Source organism: Neoarius graeffei, chromosome 21, assembly GCF_027579695.1.
Source record: "Neoarius graeffei isolate fNeoGra1 chromosome 21, fNeoGra1.pri, whole genome shotgun sequence".
Lineage (NCBI taxonomy): Eukaryota > Metazoa > Chordata > Actinopteri > Siluriformes > Ariidae > Neoarius > Neoarius graeffei.
Window position 1 is genome coordinate 60,250,102 of NC_083589.1, and position 15,599 is coordinate 60,265,700.

General features: G+C 43.7%; 1 protein-coding gene across 1 annotated transcript in view; it reads right to left on the minus strand.

The window, feature by feature from the left end:
• Positions 1–15,599, minus strand: part of chchd3a (coiled-coil-helix-coiled-coil-helix domain containing 3a) — a 176,070-nt gene that overhangs the window by 10,249 nt on the left and 150,222 nt on the right. Inside the window, exon 7 of the mRNA XM_060903438.1 lies at positions 1,233–1,368. Coding sequence (XP_060759421.1) covers positions 1,233–1,368 — 136 coding nt within the window. The remainder of the gene's footprint in view (positions 1–1,232; positions 1,369–15,599) is intronic.

Here is a 15,599-nt window from a genome sequence, read left to right on the forward strand (position 1 = left end):
AACTTAAAATCATACAAACTAGTGTGTATATATATAAAAAATACGCATACTCCTTGGCCAGTTTAATAGGAACTCGCTCTGTTGCGTACCGAGATGCTTTTCTGCTCACCACAGTTGTAAAGAGTGATTATACAAGTTACTATATCTCTCCTTCCTGGCAAAAAAAGCTCGAACCAATCTGTCTATTTCCCTCTGACCTCTCATCAACAAAGCGTTTGTTTTTTCCACCCACGGAACTGTCACTCGCTTGCTCACTCGATGTTTTTTGTTTTTTGCACCATTCTGTGTAAACTCTAGAGACTGTTGTGTGTGAAAACCCCAGGAGATCAGCAGCTTCTGAAATACTCAAACCACCAACCACCATCTGGCTCAAACCAACACCCATACCACAGTGAGAGAAAGAAAGTCACACTTCACTGTGAGATCACAATTTTTCCCGTTCTGATGTGTGAACATTAACTGAAGCTCTTGATTTGTATCTGTGGGATTTGATGCGTCGTGCTGCTGTCGACGGATCGGCTGATTACAGAACTGCAGAAAACAAACAGCAGGTGGATGGATGGGTGTTCCTAATAAAGTGGCCAGCGAATCTATGTATCCATATTTTGGGGCCACTCGGGCTCAAATTTAAAATTTAGTGTGTGAAAGAAGGTAAATTGTGCAGCAAAATCATCAATATGGAACCCTTGGAAAAGGTAAAGCACATTTCATCAGTTGACGTGTCACATGATCACTTTTGGAAACCTTTCTGGCCACGAGCTTCAGCATCTTGGAGGCTGCAGTTTGACTGACTGACTGACTGCCTGAATTTCTGTGTATACACACATTTTACTCAAATTCTGAACAGCGTGACACTGAGTTTTTCAAAAACAATGACTGGAAAATTTTCCCAGAATGCCATCTTGATGAGTAAAGGAGAAAAACCTCACCTGTTTGCTGATTGGCTGGAAGAAAAAGGTCTGTGGGCGTGTTTATTGATGAAATGTCCTGACGTTATATGGCTAGCTTACAAGATTGACTTTAATTACTTTATAAAATCGTCTAAAAGTCTAAGTTAAAAACACATTTATTTCCGTTTTGCTGCAAAATTATTTGCTCAAGTTCATATCCTTCTCCTCACACACTTTTCCCTCTCATCCTTTTCTTTCCCCCACCAACTGAGCGTCACTACTTTCTCTGCAGTAACACACACTTAACATTTAAAAGCAGAGCACTCTCACACACACACTCACCTGTTTCGCGCTGTTGACACACTGCAGGTAGAGAGAGGCGAGACTGGAGCACTGGAGTGTTTTCCCAGCGTTCTCTCTGTAGCACTGCAGAACGTGACCCTGCAGCTCGGCACACACAGGACTAATTTCATACCGCCTGCAAACGACCAGAGAGAAAGAGCAAGACAGCGTCAGCGCCATCGTCCATCATCGTTACATTTCTCAGCTTGTAAATGAGACGGCGTTATGAAAGCGTGACAGTGACAGAGGACCTTAAAAGGACATTCTCGGTGCATTTTCGCTCAAACATCGGATCAATCGCTGATCAATGTACAGGACCGATCAGTGGAGATCAGGTACGGGAGATAATTGACTTCTCCCAGATGTAGAACTAAAGTGTAACGATACTGAGTGGGAGTTTTGCTCACGCTGAGAGGTGTGGGAGGACCAAACGACAGAGATGGATCTCAGTCCGCGTTAACGTTGTGCACGCAGACGGATTTAATGAACTGACACGTACTCCGACATTAACGAGTCGATGTGACTTCATACTTAAGGCTACGATGGAAAATATATTTTAAAATAAGACAAAAGCAGGATATTTAAAAGCGGCTATGACCGAATACGAATCGTGAGGTTTTTACGTGGCAGCGTTTCTCTCTTGAACACAAATAACAATAATGTAATTTACTGTAGACAGCTATATTTATATCCCCCCCTTTTTTAGCACATCTATGTGATCAGTAGAGAGCAAGAGATAGACAGATAGATAGTGAGAGCGAGAGATAGACAGCTAGACAGACAGATACATAGTGAGAGCTAGATAGCTAGATAGACAGATAGATAGACAGCGAGAGCTAGACAGATAGACAGCTAGCTAGATAGAGATATATAAACAGATAGACAGCTAGATAGATACATAGATAGAGCAAGAGACAGACAGCTAGATAACAAGAGTGAGAAAGATAGACAGATACAAAGATAGCAAGAGCTAGAAAGATAGCTAGACAGACAGACAGATATTGACAGCAGCCCAAGGAAGCCACCACCCAAGCAGCACACCACTCCTCATACCACCGATCTGATGGTGCTGAAGAGACCGCAACACTTCAGCACCACTGTTCTGGACCACCAACACCAGCATGGCCATGGGGCGGAGCCTGCTGATTACAAACTACTGAAAAAGTGAATGCTGGCTAAAACAGAAGGGCGTCAGCTTTAACTTTTTCAGCAGTTTGTGCTACAGTAATTCTTCTATTCTTCTGGATTGGACCACATGTTCGAGCCTTTGTGCCCCGATGGTCCGAATCAGTGAGCCTTTGACACCCATAACCCTGTCGCCGGTTGTCCTTTGGATCCTTGGACCGCTTTTGATGGAAACTTCAAGACCTGACTGTTCTCCTTCTTGCTGCCTGATATATCCCAGCCCTCAGCAGGTGCCACTGGAACGCTAGATAATCAGTGTTATTCACTTCACCTGGCTGATTGGTGTAAAGAGGTGCGATCATAAACACGGGTCAGTTGAGTTTTCTCAGAGCATGCTGACTGATACCAAGGAAGATGCCAGAGAAATCAGCGCTCTTCGCTCCCGCCTGATACTACAGCGGGACGATAGACCTGCCACGCAGCCAGCACCCGCCCGTGACCCAGCACTAGGCCAGCTCAAGCCCTCTGCCTCCTGCACCCGCTTCAGTCCTCTCACTTCCCTTTTATTAAAAAAAGAAAAGCACTGCGCCTTGGTGAACGCAGACACTCAACCCGCCACGAGTGCCACAATACATACATACACACACTTTAAAACAGACAAACACAAAGTGAACATCATAGAAGAGTTTAATTTGGACTTGGAAACCAATTCAAAATGATTCATTAAAAAGAATAGGTTCATGAATCAAACAGCAGCTCTGTGGCTCTACTTTAAGACAGACAGACAGACAGACAGACAGACGCCAACACTGTGGAGTTGTTCACTCTAGACTTGTAGACCAATGGGTCGGATTGATGTAATCGTCTCCAAACAACGATTAATATTTTATCGAAACAGTTCAGACAATTTTTTTTACGACAGTGCACATCAAGTAGAAGCAAGAAAATCTTTTTCCATCCCATCAATCCCAAACCACGCAACTCTCTCCTACCCTGGAGAAAATAAACACACAACCCCTTCAGTTAACCCCCATGACCTTTAGGGTAAATAAAGACTTTGGGAGGAGACGTTATCTTCGCCTGCTCAGCGCTCTGCTGTGTTGGTTTTTGGGCTCAGACATCAGCGTAAGCCGCCTTGCGCCGCTACACCATCATTATTATGACACACATTGGGGAGGAGGCCTGAAGGGAAATGAACGGAGGACGGCTGTCAAGTCTGTGAAGCTCGATCTGATCTCTGTCTGATCTCTCTCTCCGTCTCAGAGAAGGGATTCAACCCTTTCGTTTTCTTTTCTTTCTGTTCATTCTCGAGGCTGCTCTCAAACCGCACGGCTCCCGTCAATCATACGAGCTCCTGCTTTCAGTGAAAACACGCTCTTGGGGAAAACTTTAATAGGAAACCGTTACAAAATGACAAGTTTAAAAAGAAAAAAAAGGCAAAACTTGAGATGCACAGAAAGAAAGGAAGGAAGGAAGCATCAATAGATGCAGAGATGTTCACAATTTTACCACCACATTATTTCATCAAAATGTTTATTGATGCCAATATTCCATACAGCACGACAGGATATGTGATCTAGAACAGATTCCCTTTACACATTAAACAAGACTCCTATTGTGACATACAAAGGACAGGTTAAGACAGTGGGGGTTTATCCTCCACGATCCATAATGCAGGAGGAAAAGATATATATATATATATATATATATATATATATATATATATATATATATATATATATATAGGGATGGAGAAAAAGCCATACAGGCCATAGATCATAGCAGAAAGGCACATAGTCAGATATGACACAGCAGTGAAAGAAGCAATGATATGAGATGCTTTATCAGAGGGGGGGGAGAGAGAGGGCAAGGGAGAGAGATGGGGAGGGGGAAGAGAGCGAGATGGGGAGGGGGAAGAGAGAGAGAGATGGGGAGGGGGAAGAGAGAGAGATGGGGAGGGGGAAGAGAGAGAGATGGGGAGGGGGGCAGAGAGAGAGATGGGGAGGGGGGCAGAGAGAGAGATGGGGAGGGGGAAGAGAGAGAGATGGGGAGGGGGAAGAGAGAGAGATGGGGAGGGGGAAGAGAGAGAGATGGGGAGGGGGAAGAGAGAGAGATGGGGAGGGGGAAGAGAGAGAGATGGGGAGGGGGGCGAGAGAGAGATGGGGAGGGGGCGAGAGAGCTGGGGAGGGGGAAGAGAGAGAGATGGGGAGGGGGCGAGAGAGCTGGGGAGGGGGAAGAGAGAGGGCGAGAGAGAGGGAGAGTGCGCGCGAGGGAGGGAGAGAGAGCAAGGGGGACAGAGGGGGAGAGAAAGAGAGAGAGAGATAGAGAGGGGGCAAGGGAGGGACAGAGGGGGACAGAGAAAGGTGGGAGAGAGAGGGGGCAAGGGAGGGACAGAGGGGGAGAGAGAAAGAGATGAGAGAGAGAGAGAGAGAGGGGGCAAGGGAGGGACAGAGGAAGATGGGAGAGAGAGAGAGAGAGAGAGGGGGGCAATGGAGGGACAGGGGGAAGAGAGAAAGATGAGAGAGAGGGGGCAAGGGAGGGACAGAGGGGGAGAGAGAAAGAGATGGGAGAGAGAGGGAGAGAGAGAGAGAGAGAGAGAGAGAGAGGGGGCAAGGGAGGGACAGGGGGGAGAGAGAGAGAGATGGGAGAGATAGAGGGGCAAGGGAGGGACAGAGGGGGAGAGAGAAAGAGATGGGAGAGAGAGGGGGCAAGGGAGGGACAGAGAGAAAGATGAGAGAGAGAGAGAGAGAGAGAGGGGGGGGCAAAGGAGGGACAGAGGGGAGAGAGAAAGATGAGAGAGAGAGAGAGAGAGGGGGGGGCAAAGGAGGGACAGAGGGGAGAGAGAAAGATGAGAGAGAGAGAGAGAGAGAGAGAGAGAGAGAGAGAGAGAGGGGGCAAGGGAGGGACAGAGGGGGAGAGAGAAAGATGGGAGAGAGAGAGAGAGAGAGAGAGAGAGAGAGAGAGAGAGAGGGGGGGGGCAAGGGAGGGACAGAGGGGGAGAGAGAAAGATGGGAGAGAGAGATGGAGAGAGGGGGCAAGGGAGGGACAGGGGGAGAGAGAAAGATGGGAGAGAGAGGGGGCAAGGGAGGGACAGAGAGATGGGAGAGAGAGATAACAAGCGAGAGGGCGAGTGAGAGAGAGACAGCGAGAGAGAGATACACATCTAAAGTTGCTCCAGATTCATTCAGAGAACTGAAGTGAAAGAGAAAGCGATGAGCATCAGCAGGGGATGATTTTATAGAACAGTTGGTTATGAGCAGTTCTTCATTTTCACATTTCACTTATTTTTCTGGCAGATTTGATTTTTTTTTTCTTTTTAACCTATTCCAGTACACTGGTGCGTTCCCAATAATCCCAACTGATTCCTCCTCTCTCCTCCATTCTTCAGAAACGGATCCAAGTCTCCCGGCTGTTTAAACACGCTCAGAGAAAATAAAGACGTGTGGAGAGCGGAGGGTTTCAGATCACACCCTGTTCCTTCTCTGAAGAAGGATTTTTTGATCATATTATGACTTAATCCTACGGTATACTGAAATCTAACCCAATCATCCTGAGCCCAAACCAGATGATAAACATGGCTAAATGTTAATTTGGACAATAAATTGGATGATTTAACTGTCTGATAAGTCAGATTGATTTTTGCATGGTTACCATAGCGACATCAACTAGTGCCAATCAGGACTGGAGATTAAAAACACTGGACCACAAATAAAACCATGAGCGTTCCAGCATGCTTCCACGGAGTATTTTAGCAAAATGAAACGTATCTAAAGAAATCGAGAAACGGCTGAAGCACTGATGTGTTACCAAGACACGACTGAAAGCAGACATAACACGGTATCAGTCAAAAGTTTGTACACCCCTACTTTACTCATTCATAGGTTTTTCTGTGTTGTGATGATTTTCTACATTTGTACAACGATACTGAAGACATCAAAACTCTGAAATAACATCTGGAACATATACTGAATTATGTAGTAAGCCAAAAAAAAGGGTTTAAATATGTTTGATATTTTAGATTCTTCAAAGTATCCGTCATTAAAAGTTAATTAGTGGATGAGTTTCTTGCCTTCTTAAAGTGCTAGGCTTACGAAAATGACATCAACCCTTGAAAATGATACCTTATAAAATAAAACTAGACATGTTAAATAGTTTACTGTACAAGTTGTATTTTAATATGAGACCGGGAACATGTTCTATTTAGCTGGTAAAGTTTGGCTCTTCGAGTCCGCCGTTACACGAATGCGTTCCTGGTAAGTTACTGTTAATTCAAAAGAAGTGACATCATACGCCAACGCTTGAAAGTTCGTGGCATTTCTGGCTTTGCAAAGTATAGCACGTTTTTAACGATTTTTTTTTTTTTTTATTCCAAAACAAAACTAAGACCAAAGCATGTCTCCCAAGAGGTGTGTTGATCAAGGCTCATTTAGAAAAAAAAAAAACTCCATTATAGCCCAAAGTTGGCAGGACACTTACAGAATGAAAGGGTTCGAGAGGTAACTTCACGCCGACAGGACAGTTTGGCAGGGGCGCAGATACGTTTTTTGAACTGGGGGGGACAAAGCTGCCAGCAAACCAACCCCAACCCCACCCCCAACATGTGTTGTGCGAGGAATATACTCTGATGCCCTTAAAACTGCCTTCTGAGCACTGTATCTACAGGCTACCACCAAAAGAAGGAGGCTACCAGAAAGGCTTCTCTACTACGTACGATTTTACTTTCACTACGACATTACTTTGAACAGACTATCAAAAAATTGCAAGGTGATATGATAAAGTAAGGCACAGTTTACTGACAGTTGTTGTGTTTTGAAAAAACGATGCAATCGTTTTCTGCCTTTTCGGTTTGGCACCCTTCATCATGCCGTGTTGGGGTCCTGAACTAGGAGCTGTCCCCGATATGCCTGTCAAACTTGTTGTGGGTAACCATAGCAACCAAGCTCGAGCTCGCAACCTGTGCAGTCTGTGCAGCTCAACCAACCGAATATCAGTCTTTGTTTTGTTTTATGTGAGTTGTTGCAACTATGTATGTACTGCTGTGCACCTCAATAAACCGAATGGTAATTAGTAGGGCTGCACGATTATGGAAAAATGATAATCACGATTATCTTGATCAAAATTGTAATCACGATTATTAATCACAATTATTCTTGATGTTAGGGAAATCACTTAAATTTTATTTCACTATATTCAAACAAACAATATGAACAGCTTTCAGTGCAGAATGAAATTTAAAAGAGAAATTCTGATTCCCAAATGACAAATAAATGAAATTTATCCAAGAAATTACCAAAGGATGAAGGAACTGAAAACTCAATTGCAACAATTACATAGCATTATACTGAGGCCTACAAGTTTTTAGCTAGAAAGACCAGCCTATCAACATGCTCTGGCTTTAAACATGAGCGAAGGCAGGTCACAGCATTGCCTCCAGTGCTAAATAGTCTGTTGTTCCGACATAGTTAGCTTTTCTCTCTCACCTCAATCTGTTACCTACTCTCACGCTATCACCCCTTGAAGAAGATACCGCTGCACTGAAGCTCTGCGCACTTGGCTTGCTTATTTGCTTGCTTATTTGCTTATTTAGGCGGAGTAATGAAACCTTACATGCGTCGGTTTGCCCCCTAATGGTTTGGCGGAGTACTGGTCAAAAAGTGCTTGATCAGATATGCAGCAGAGCTCGCATTTTAAATGGAAATAAATCGCGATTTTCATTTAATTTAATCGTGGCAGCCCAAATCGCGATTTTCGATTAATTGTGCAGCCCTAGTAATTAGTCTTTTGATTTTTCCGTGAGGTTTGCCTTATGCAAAGAAAGACAGCATAGACGTTTTTTCCTCCCTATAAGTGGGGGGGACCGAACGAGGTGAATTTAAATCTGGGTGGGACGAATCCCCCCCCCCCCCTCATCCCCCCCCCCTATCTGTGCCCGTGCGGTTTGGTGTCTGCTCCATACATTTTGAAAAAGATAAATTTGTGAGGTAAATTCACGTCGAAGGATTTGAGCGACGTCTGGTCCGCGGAGCAGTTCCTACCATCTGGAAACAGAAGTCCGAAGCGCCGTCCCAAAGAGCTCACCGCCGCACAGGAAGTGTCCAGCTTGTGTTTATCCTGTTGCTTGAATTGATTAGTTGTCCTTCATCAGATCAGTAACGTTCTAAGGTCGTTTCTGTGGCCAAATATAATACTGAGATAAACGACAAATCATTACTGATCTAAACGCAAACCAGAACATGCTGACTCTGAGTCACTTCTTCTTCGTCCTTGTTGTTGTAAAGTTGTGTCGAGAGCTTTACAAAATAAGGCAGTGGTGCACATCACGTCACACATGCAGCGCCGCTGACCAATAAATCGCTGCGATCTAAAGGCGGACAAGCTTTTAGTGATTTTTGGAACAGAATTCCGACACAAAATTTTTTTTCAAATCAATTTATTTATCGGTGAACTTTACAACCTGTTTAAGCAGATCACACACAGAAAACCCGGGACTTTATGATGTCTTTCATAAGACGAGCACTTTAATGCATTCGAGATCAGACAGTAAATAATAAAAATACAGTAAATAGCCCTATTCCACACCACCACTGTAGCAGTCCATACAGTATTATATCAAGAACCACTCAACTAAGTAAAGAGAAACGACATCCATCATTTGGATGGATGGATATAAAGCAAGCTCATTCTGCACGGATCTAAACCACTGACTCGAGAAAACATGGACAGCGTAACGCCTCGATAAAGTGAAGCCACCACAGGTCTAGTGCCCCTCCTGGCTGGCTGCAGTATAACCTGTAGCTCCGCCCATTCCCATGTGATTCAATGAAAAAACAGCTCATTTTCACCTCGTCACTTTTTTCATCTAAAACCGTCTTTCCATCCAGTGTCTAATTCAAACTGTTCGTTTTCCCCATGCTGATATCTTCTTTTTTCCCCCAGAAATTAGTTTTTAAAATGTTATTTTACTATATCCTAAGAAGGCGTGGATGCACTTGGGAATAAACGACTGACAGCCTTAGCCAGAAAAGACCAGCTGTAAACATCCAGCTAACTTCACCACGGAATTTAGTCATATCGTGTACCTACTGATTTGGACTTCTCTGGACACCTACAGTAATACAAGCTTTTAGCTATTTCTATTAAAATGCTTGAAACATCGAGGAGGTTTAATTTAAAAAAAAAAAAAATGGTGTTAGCTACGTAGCCATATAGCAACCTTGATAGCGATATCATTTCAGTATGAACGACATCCATCCAGCCAGTTATCGAAACCTGCCCAAAAGCCATTTGTTCATCAGTGAACACACACACACACACACAAAACAAATAACATTAGGATGGATTTTATAAGTAGGTTATTTAGTTTACAGTGTGCTCAGAATAGCCATGTGTCCCACATAATGAGTTATTAACTCTCACTGCACTGCTGGAGCGTTCCTGCACCGCTGTGATGAATGGGTAACGTTAGTCACATCACCGTCAGCAAATTTCCACCTCATGTTCATGTGATAAATGTCCTTCTGAGGAATACACGCGTAATAATGCTGAAACTATTTCAGCTCTTTGGATAGACACAAGATTGATTTCCACAATGAAGACATTCTGCGCCTCGGTAATGGAAGAAAAGGGTGGGTCCAATGGGCGAGCACACCAAATGAGCGGGTGTCCCGGACTTCGACCGTCATTTCGAATGCGCAGAATCTGGCTCCAAATTTGACAACATTTGGCTTCACTGCTCTTCGGCAGTCCATCGTTTTCAATGATGGCTGCGTTTTTGACTTCCATTTTTGGCAGGCGTGTTTGTGGGCCACAAGGCCAGAGTTAGATCGACAATAACGTCCACAGTGGTTGCATCTGTATACTGACTGTTCCGGCGTGGAACGTCTATGTTCATGGGCTTTAAAATCATCTATCTGCTGTTTTTCTTTAACCTCTGATGCCCCTTTTCCACCAAAGCAGTTCCAGGGCTGGTTCGGGGCCAGTGCTTAGTTTGGAACCGGGTTTTCTGTTTCCACTGACAAAGAACTGGCTCTGGGGCCAGAAAAACCGGTTCCAGGCTAGCACCAACTCTCTGCTGGGCCAGAGGAAAGAACCACTTATGTCAGCGGGGGGGGGGGGGGGGGGGGGGAGTTGTTAAGACCGACAACAATAACAAGACCGCGAAAAATCACCATTTTTAAGCGACGAGAAGCAGCAGCTGTACAAACGCGAAGTCATCCATTATTATTATTATTATTGTTGCTGCTGCTTCTTCCGCGTTGTTTTTGCTTCGATATTCGCACCAAGGTTTATGCAAACATAGCGACATAACTGACGTATACAACAACGTAACTGACGTATACAGCGACGTAATGACGTGTCTTCTCTTAGCACCGCGAGCGATGGAAAAGCAAGCTGGTTCTCAGCTGGCTCGCAAGTTGAGAACCAGCACCAGCACTGGCCCCGAACCAGCCCTGGAACTGATTTGGTGGAAAAGGGGTATGAGACTGACTTCTTCACAACGCGGCGCCATTTATTTCAATCTTGGGCATCTCCGTCCCAAGTGTTGTCGTTCATGCCGTGCAGCGTTCTTCATATGGGGCAATTCCATGTAAATGTCAACCTCACCATGCAAAAATAAAGCAACATGTAATACATCAAAACCACTCCCAGAGATATCATCTAGGCCTGTATTTTACAGATGTGAATAAGTTGAACCAATTTGTAACCAACCTAATATGTCACTGTCGGTCTTTCTTTCTTATAATGTAAAACCCAAGCTAAAATCAACCTTGATCATGTACAATTCTATATTATTGCCACAAGCCACAGAAATGTATGCTAAAATCCACAAAACAGCAAAACAATAGCCATCCTAAATATTATTTAAGAACTTTGATAGTTTTAGCTGATATTTAGAGAGTTTTTCAAAGGGTTATGGTGGTTAAATTGCTGATTTTCTAAACATACGCCATGTCTATTTCAGACGCGTCACATCCGTAACGGAATTTCGTCACATCCATAACGCTGACTTTTCCTTCCGAAACTCTGCATGAAATACAAAATATTTTAAACAAAGATTTTTTAATATTCACCTTGGACCCCTCTATCAAATGGATATCTCCATTTCGACATTAGGTTTACAATTTCACAGAGTTTGATAAAAATGTACAGTCACCCAAGAAAAGTGATACTTTTTCTGTCACATCCATAACGCATCTTTTATTGGCATTTTCTGGCATGCCCTAGATGTACTATGGGAATTGTTCTTGTTCTATCACTTCTCCAGTATGGTACAGCCTTAAAATATGCAACACCTGTTTAAATACTGGGAGACAATAAAACATGCACTGGGTCATTTGTTGCCATTTTGAGTTCAAGTGTCACGTCCATAACGCTGGAATTGCTCTATGACGCTTGAGCATATCTCTGTAGCCAAGCTTCTCTCTCCCTCGTCCTCGCTCTCTCTCTCTCCATTTGTCTTCCATGGCCAATCCATTGTAGCTGAGAAGCTGTGATAAAGGATTCTGCACTAACTGTCCCAACACATTTAAGCACTTCCACATCAGGTATCTTCTCTTCCCATTTTAGATGTAGTATTTGCCGCATTGCTTCATTGCTACTGAAAGGGAGGCAATGGAGGAGTCACGTCATCCATGTTTTCCACAGTCGATGATCTGGACAAAGAAAGCAAGTTCTGACTTCAGTCATCCTTTGAAGAAGCTGGAAGATAAACACCTCTCTCGGAACGACCGTGTCGTCATGAATAACAGCTGGTTTTGCAGCTGATCACCTGTAGGCATTGTTACACACACCGACTTAGTGAATGACTTTTACTCTCCACTGAGAACAATGACTGCGAGTTGGCCTAGTGGTTAGAGTGTCCAGCTCTTGACCGGGAGATCACAAGTTCTACTCGCGGTCAGGTCAGACCAAAGACCATCATAAAAATGGTGCCTACTACCGTCTGGCAAGGCACGCTGCAATACAGATGTGAGTAAGGAGAGCAGGGAAACTCTCGTGGTTACCAGAGGACCAGCCCCCCACCGTAACCCTAACTGAAATCGAGATCGGCGCCGCCCAATGCGCATTGGTTAGTACTGGGAAGACCAGATTCTGGCGAGAGAGGGACTTTGACTTGACTGAAAATGATCTTGATAGTATGAACATGCCAAACACCAAGAAGGCTGGTTGTTTTTTTCCAGCTTCTGAGACTTTGTGCCCACAGAATATTAAAGTCCTCTCAGCAGTGATGTACAACTCCATTTATTAAACTGCCATAATCAAGATAAAGTGCTGAGAGTAAACACACAGTCCATCCAGATGTGCCACACCTTATCAACAACTGAAGTTGCTTTAAAGTCAAGCTTCAGTGAGCGAGGACGACTTTTATGGAAAACAGTTTTGCCACTGATTTCTTGGATCTTGTTCTTACATCCTCAAGGTGAGAGAGACAGACAAAGAAAGAAGATCTAAGACTTACAGATATAAAACCGAGAAAGAAAAAGAGGACGCGCGATTAAAGAAAGAAGCCCAGCGACACGCTGACCTGCTGTTATAATTAAACTGACTGAAAGAAGAATCAATCATATAATGATGTCTTGACGCGGATGTTGAATTAAACAACTCGAAACTATATTCAATATGATTTCCTTACACTGAGGAGAGAAAAGAGGGCCACGGTGTTGCGTCTGGGATGGTGGGTCAGAGCAACACTAACCAATCACGAGCGTCTGTGAGCTCATGTATTCAGAAGAAGGTTGACAGCACTTTTCTCAGAAGGTGTTCAGCTCCATAAGGAGCAGTTTGAAAGGATGTGGATGTTGGCTTCATGTGTCTTAGAATTAAATAGTGGGTGGGAATTAGCAAGACGAAAAAAAAAAAAAATCTCAATATAGCCGCAAGCAGCGATGACGGGTCCTCGCACCTCTGGTTCCGTGACCTGTCACACGTGATTATCATACAGTGCACACGCATCTGAGATGTGCGACAAAAGCCTGGGTGTCTAACGTGTGCGCCACCAGTGATGAGTTTTTAGGCACACGTTTCCTGTTTTGCCTTTGACATCTTGCAAGATATCGCAAATTAGCAACATCTTGATATCACGTATACCAAACCTGGCATGAAGCCAACAAACTGCCTTGGAGGAGAACGTCAAAATGTAACTTGTGTCAAAAACGCAGAAAACCAAAAATAACTGACTTCCTGTTGAGTATGGCTAATACAATATATATTGCAATTTTGTTCGTCTTGGGGCACTGCACACCCCTACCAAATTTGACATGGATAGGCGAAATGCGGGGGCGCTATGGAGTCCCCTGGACACAACTGGGGCCAAGCGTTGATCCCTGAGTAGCAGTGAACAGGACTGATGTGTGTACCAAATTTCATGAGTTTTTCGCCCATGGGAACCGCCTCAAAAGTGGCCAAATCTTGAAGAAAAAGAAGAATCCTTAGGAAAACAACAGGGCCTTGCACCTCCAATGCTCGGGTCTTAATAATAATAATAATAATAATAACTAGAAAAGCACTCCGAGAGCGCAGACTTCTGCCAAGAATCCTTCAAAAAAAAAAAATCCAGGATCCAGAAGGTGATCCAGATCACCGCCAAAATTTAATGGATTGCTACTTGTGCCCAGTCACACCTCTGGAAAAAATTTCAGAGCAATCCGTTCATTACTTTTTCTGTAATGTTGCTAACAGACAAACCAACAAACCAACGCTACCGAAAACATAATCTCCTTGGCGGAGGTAATAATAATAATAATAAAAATAATAAATAAATGCGACGACCAAGCTGTAGATCTCTGTGTTTAGTTTAAATGAAGATCAGATCAGAAAGTTAAACTGAAGGACAGATGCGAGTCCTGAGGCTGGAGGATAGAACAGACAGCGCTTCCATGGAGTCGATCCACTTTAGTTTAGAGAAGCTCCTGAAATACATAAACCATGTCCAGTGCAATAACACGGACTAATGGAACAGGAGGGGAACAAAAAAAAAAATCTGCCTGTAAACTCAGTGTGCTCAGCTTATTATACACCGCCACACATTTCTCAAAAGCCTCTGTGCCGCTTGCCTTGACACTCATCTGTGTGTGTGTTTTGTCCCGTGTCCAGAACGCGAGTGGCCTTAAATGAACCGTCATCAATCTCTGAACAGACACGCGCCGATTTGTCATTGTTTACAACCACTTACGCACTAATAAGGTTAAGAGGTGAAGCTTGCACTTGAGGAAAAAAATATGGAGTGGGACAAACTGCACGAGTCAGAGAGACAAATAAAAACAAATGAAGCAGTTAGAAAGAAAAATGACAAGGTCTCATTTTCATCATTCATTTTTTTTTTTAAATAGGATCCATCAGTTACATTATAGCAGAGAGAGAGAGAGAGAGAGACAGACCACATGCCTGACCTCTAACACACACACACACACACACACACACACACACCATTCCACTGCCAAGACAGATGAATAGGCATTGAGGCAAAAAATGATTGAGACGGGAAAAAAAAAAAAAAGGGACGGCTGAAAGAATCTGGGAAGGGAAAAGATAGAAAATAAATAGTCAGAAATAAAATGAAATGAAATGAAAACACACAGAGAGAGAGAGAGAGAGAGAGAGAAACAAACAAAAAAAATACACTGACTTAAGGTTAGATGCAATGAAAAAGAGGGTGAGAGAGATAAGAGAGCGATATATAGATATATAGCCCATCTCTCCTCATCACTAAAATCATCAATAAAAACATAACCGTGAGCTGCGGTGTCGTTACAGCTGGAGTCTGGGGAGCGGCTTAAAGACGAGTTTCATAACCTGTAGTAACATTAAGGTGTGTGTGTGTGTGTGTGTGTGTGTGTGTGTGTGTGTGTGTGAGCTCGATCTAGGTTCATGACTAGGACAATAATGCATGAAAGCAAAAAATATAATAAACAAACAAATACATAAATAAATGATACACTAATGCATTCCATTACGTCACCTACGTACAGGCGGGTGACAAATTAAAGGAGGAAAAAAAATTGTTGGATCTGTTATGCTCTCATTAATTGGGCATTTATCCATCCATCCATCCATCCATCCATCCATCTTTCATTTCGAGACGTCTGCTATGAAAGACGCATCACTGTATCTCAGTACAAACTTCCATCACCTTTATTCTCTGTCTGATGGGTGTGGCCTCTTTCACCCAGACTCCGCCCCTATCCCAGGCACACCGACTCATCTGATGTGGATGAAACGGATATAAATCGGATGCTACGGCCT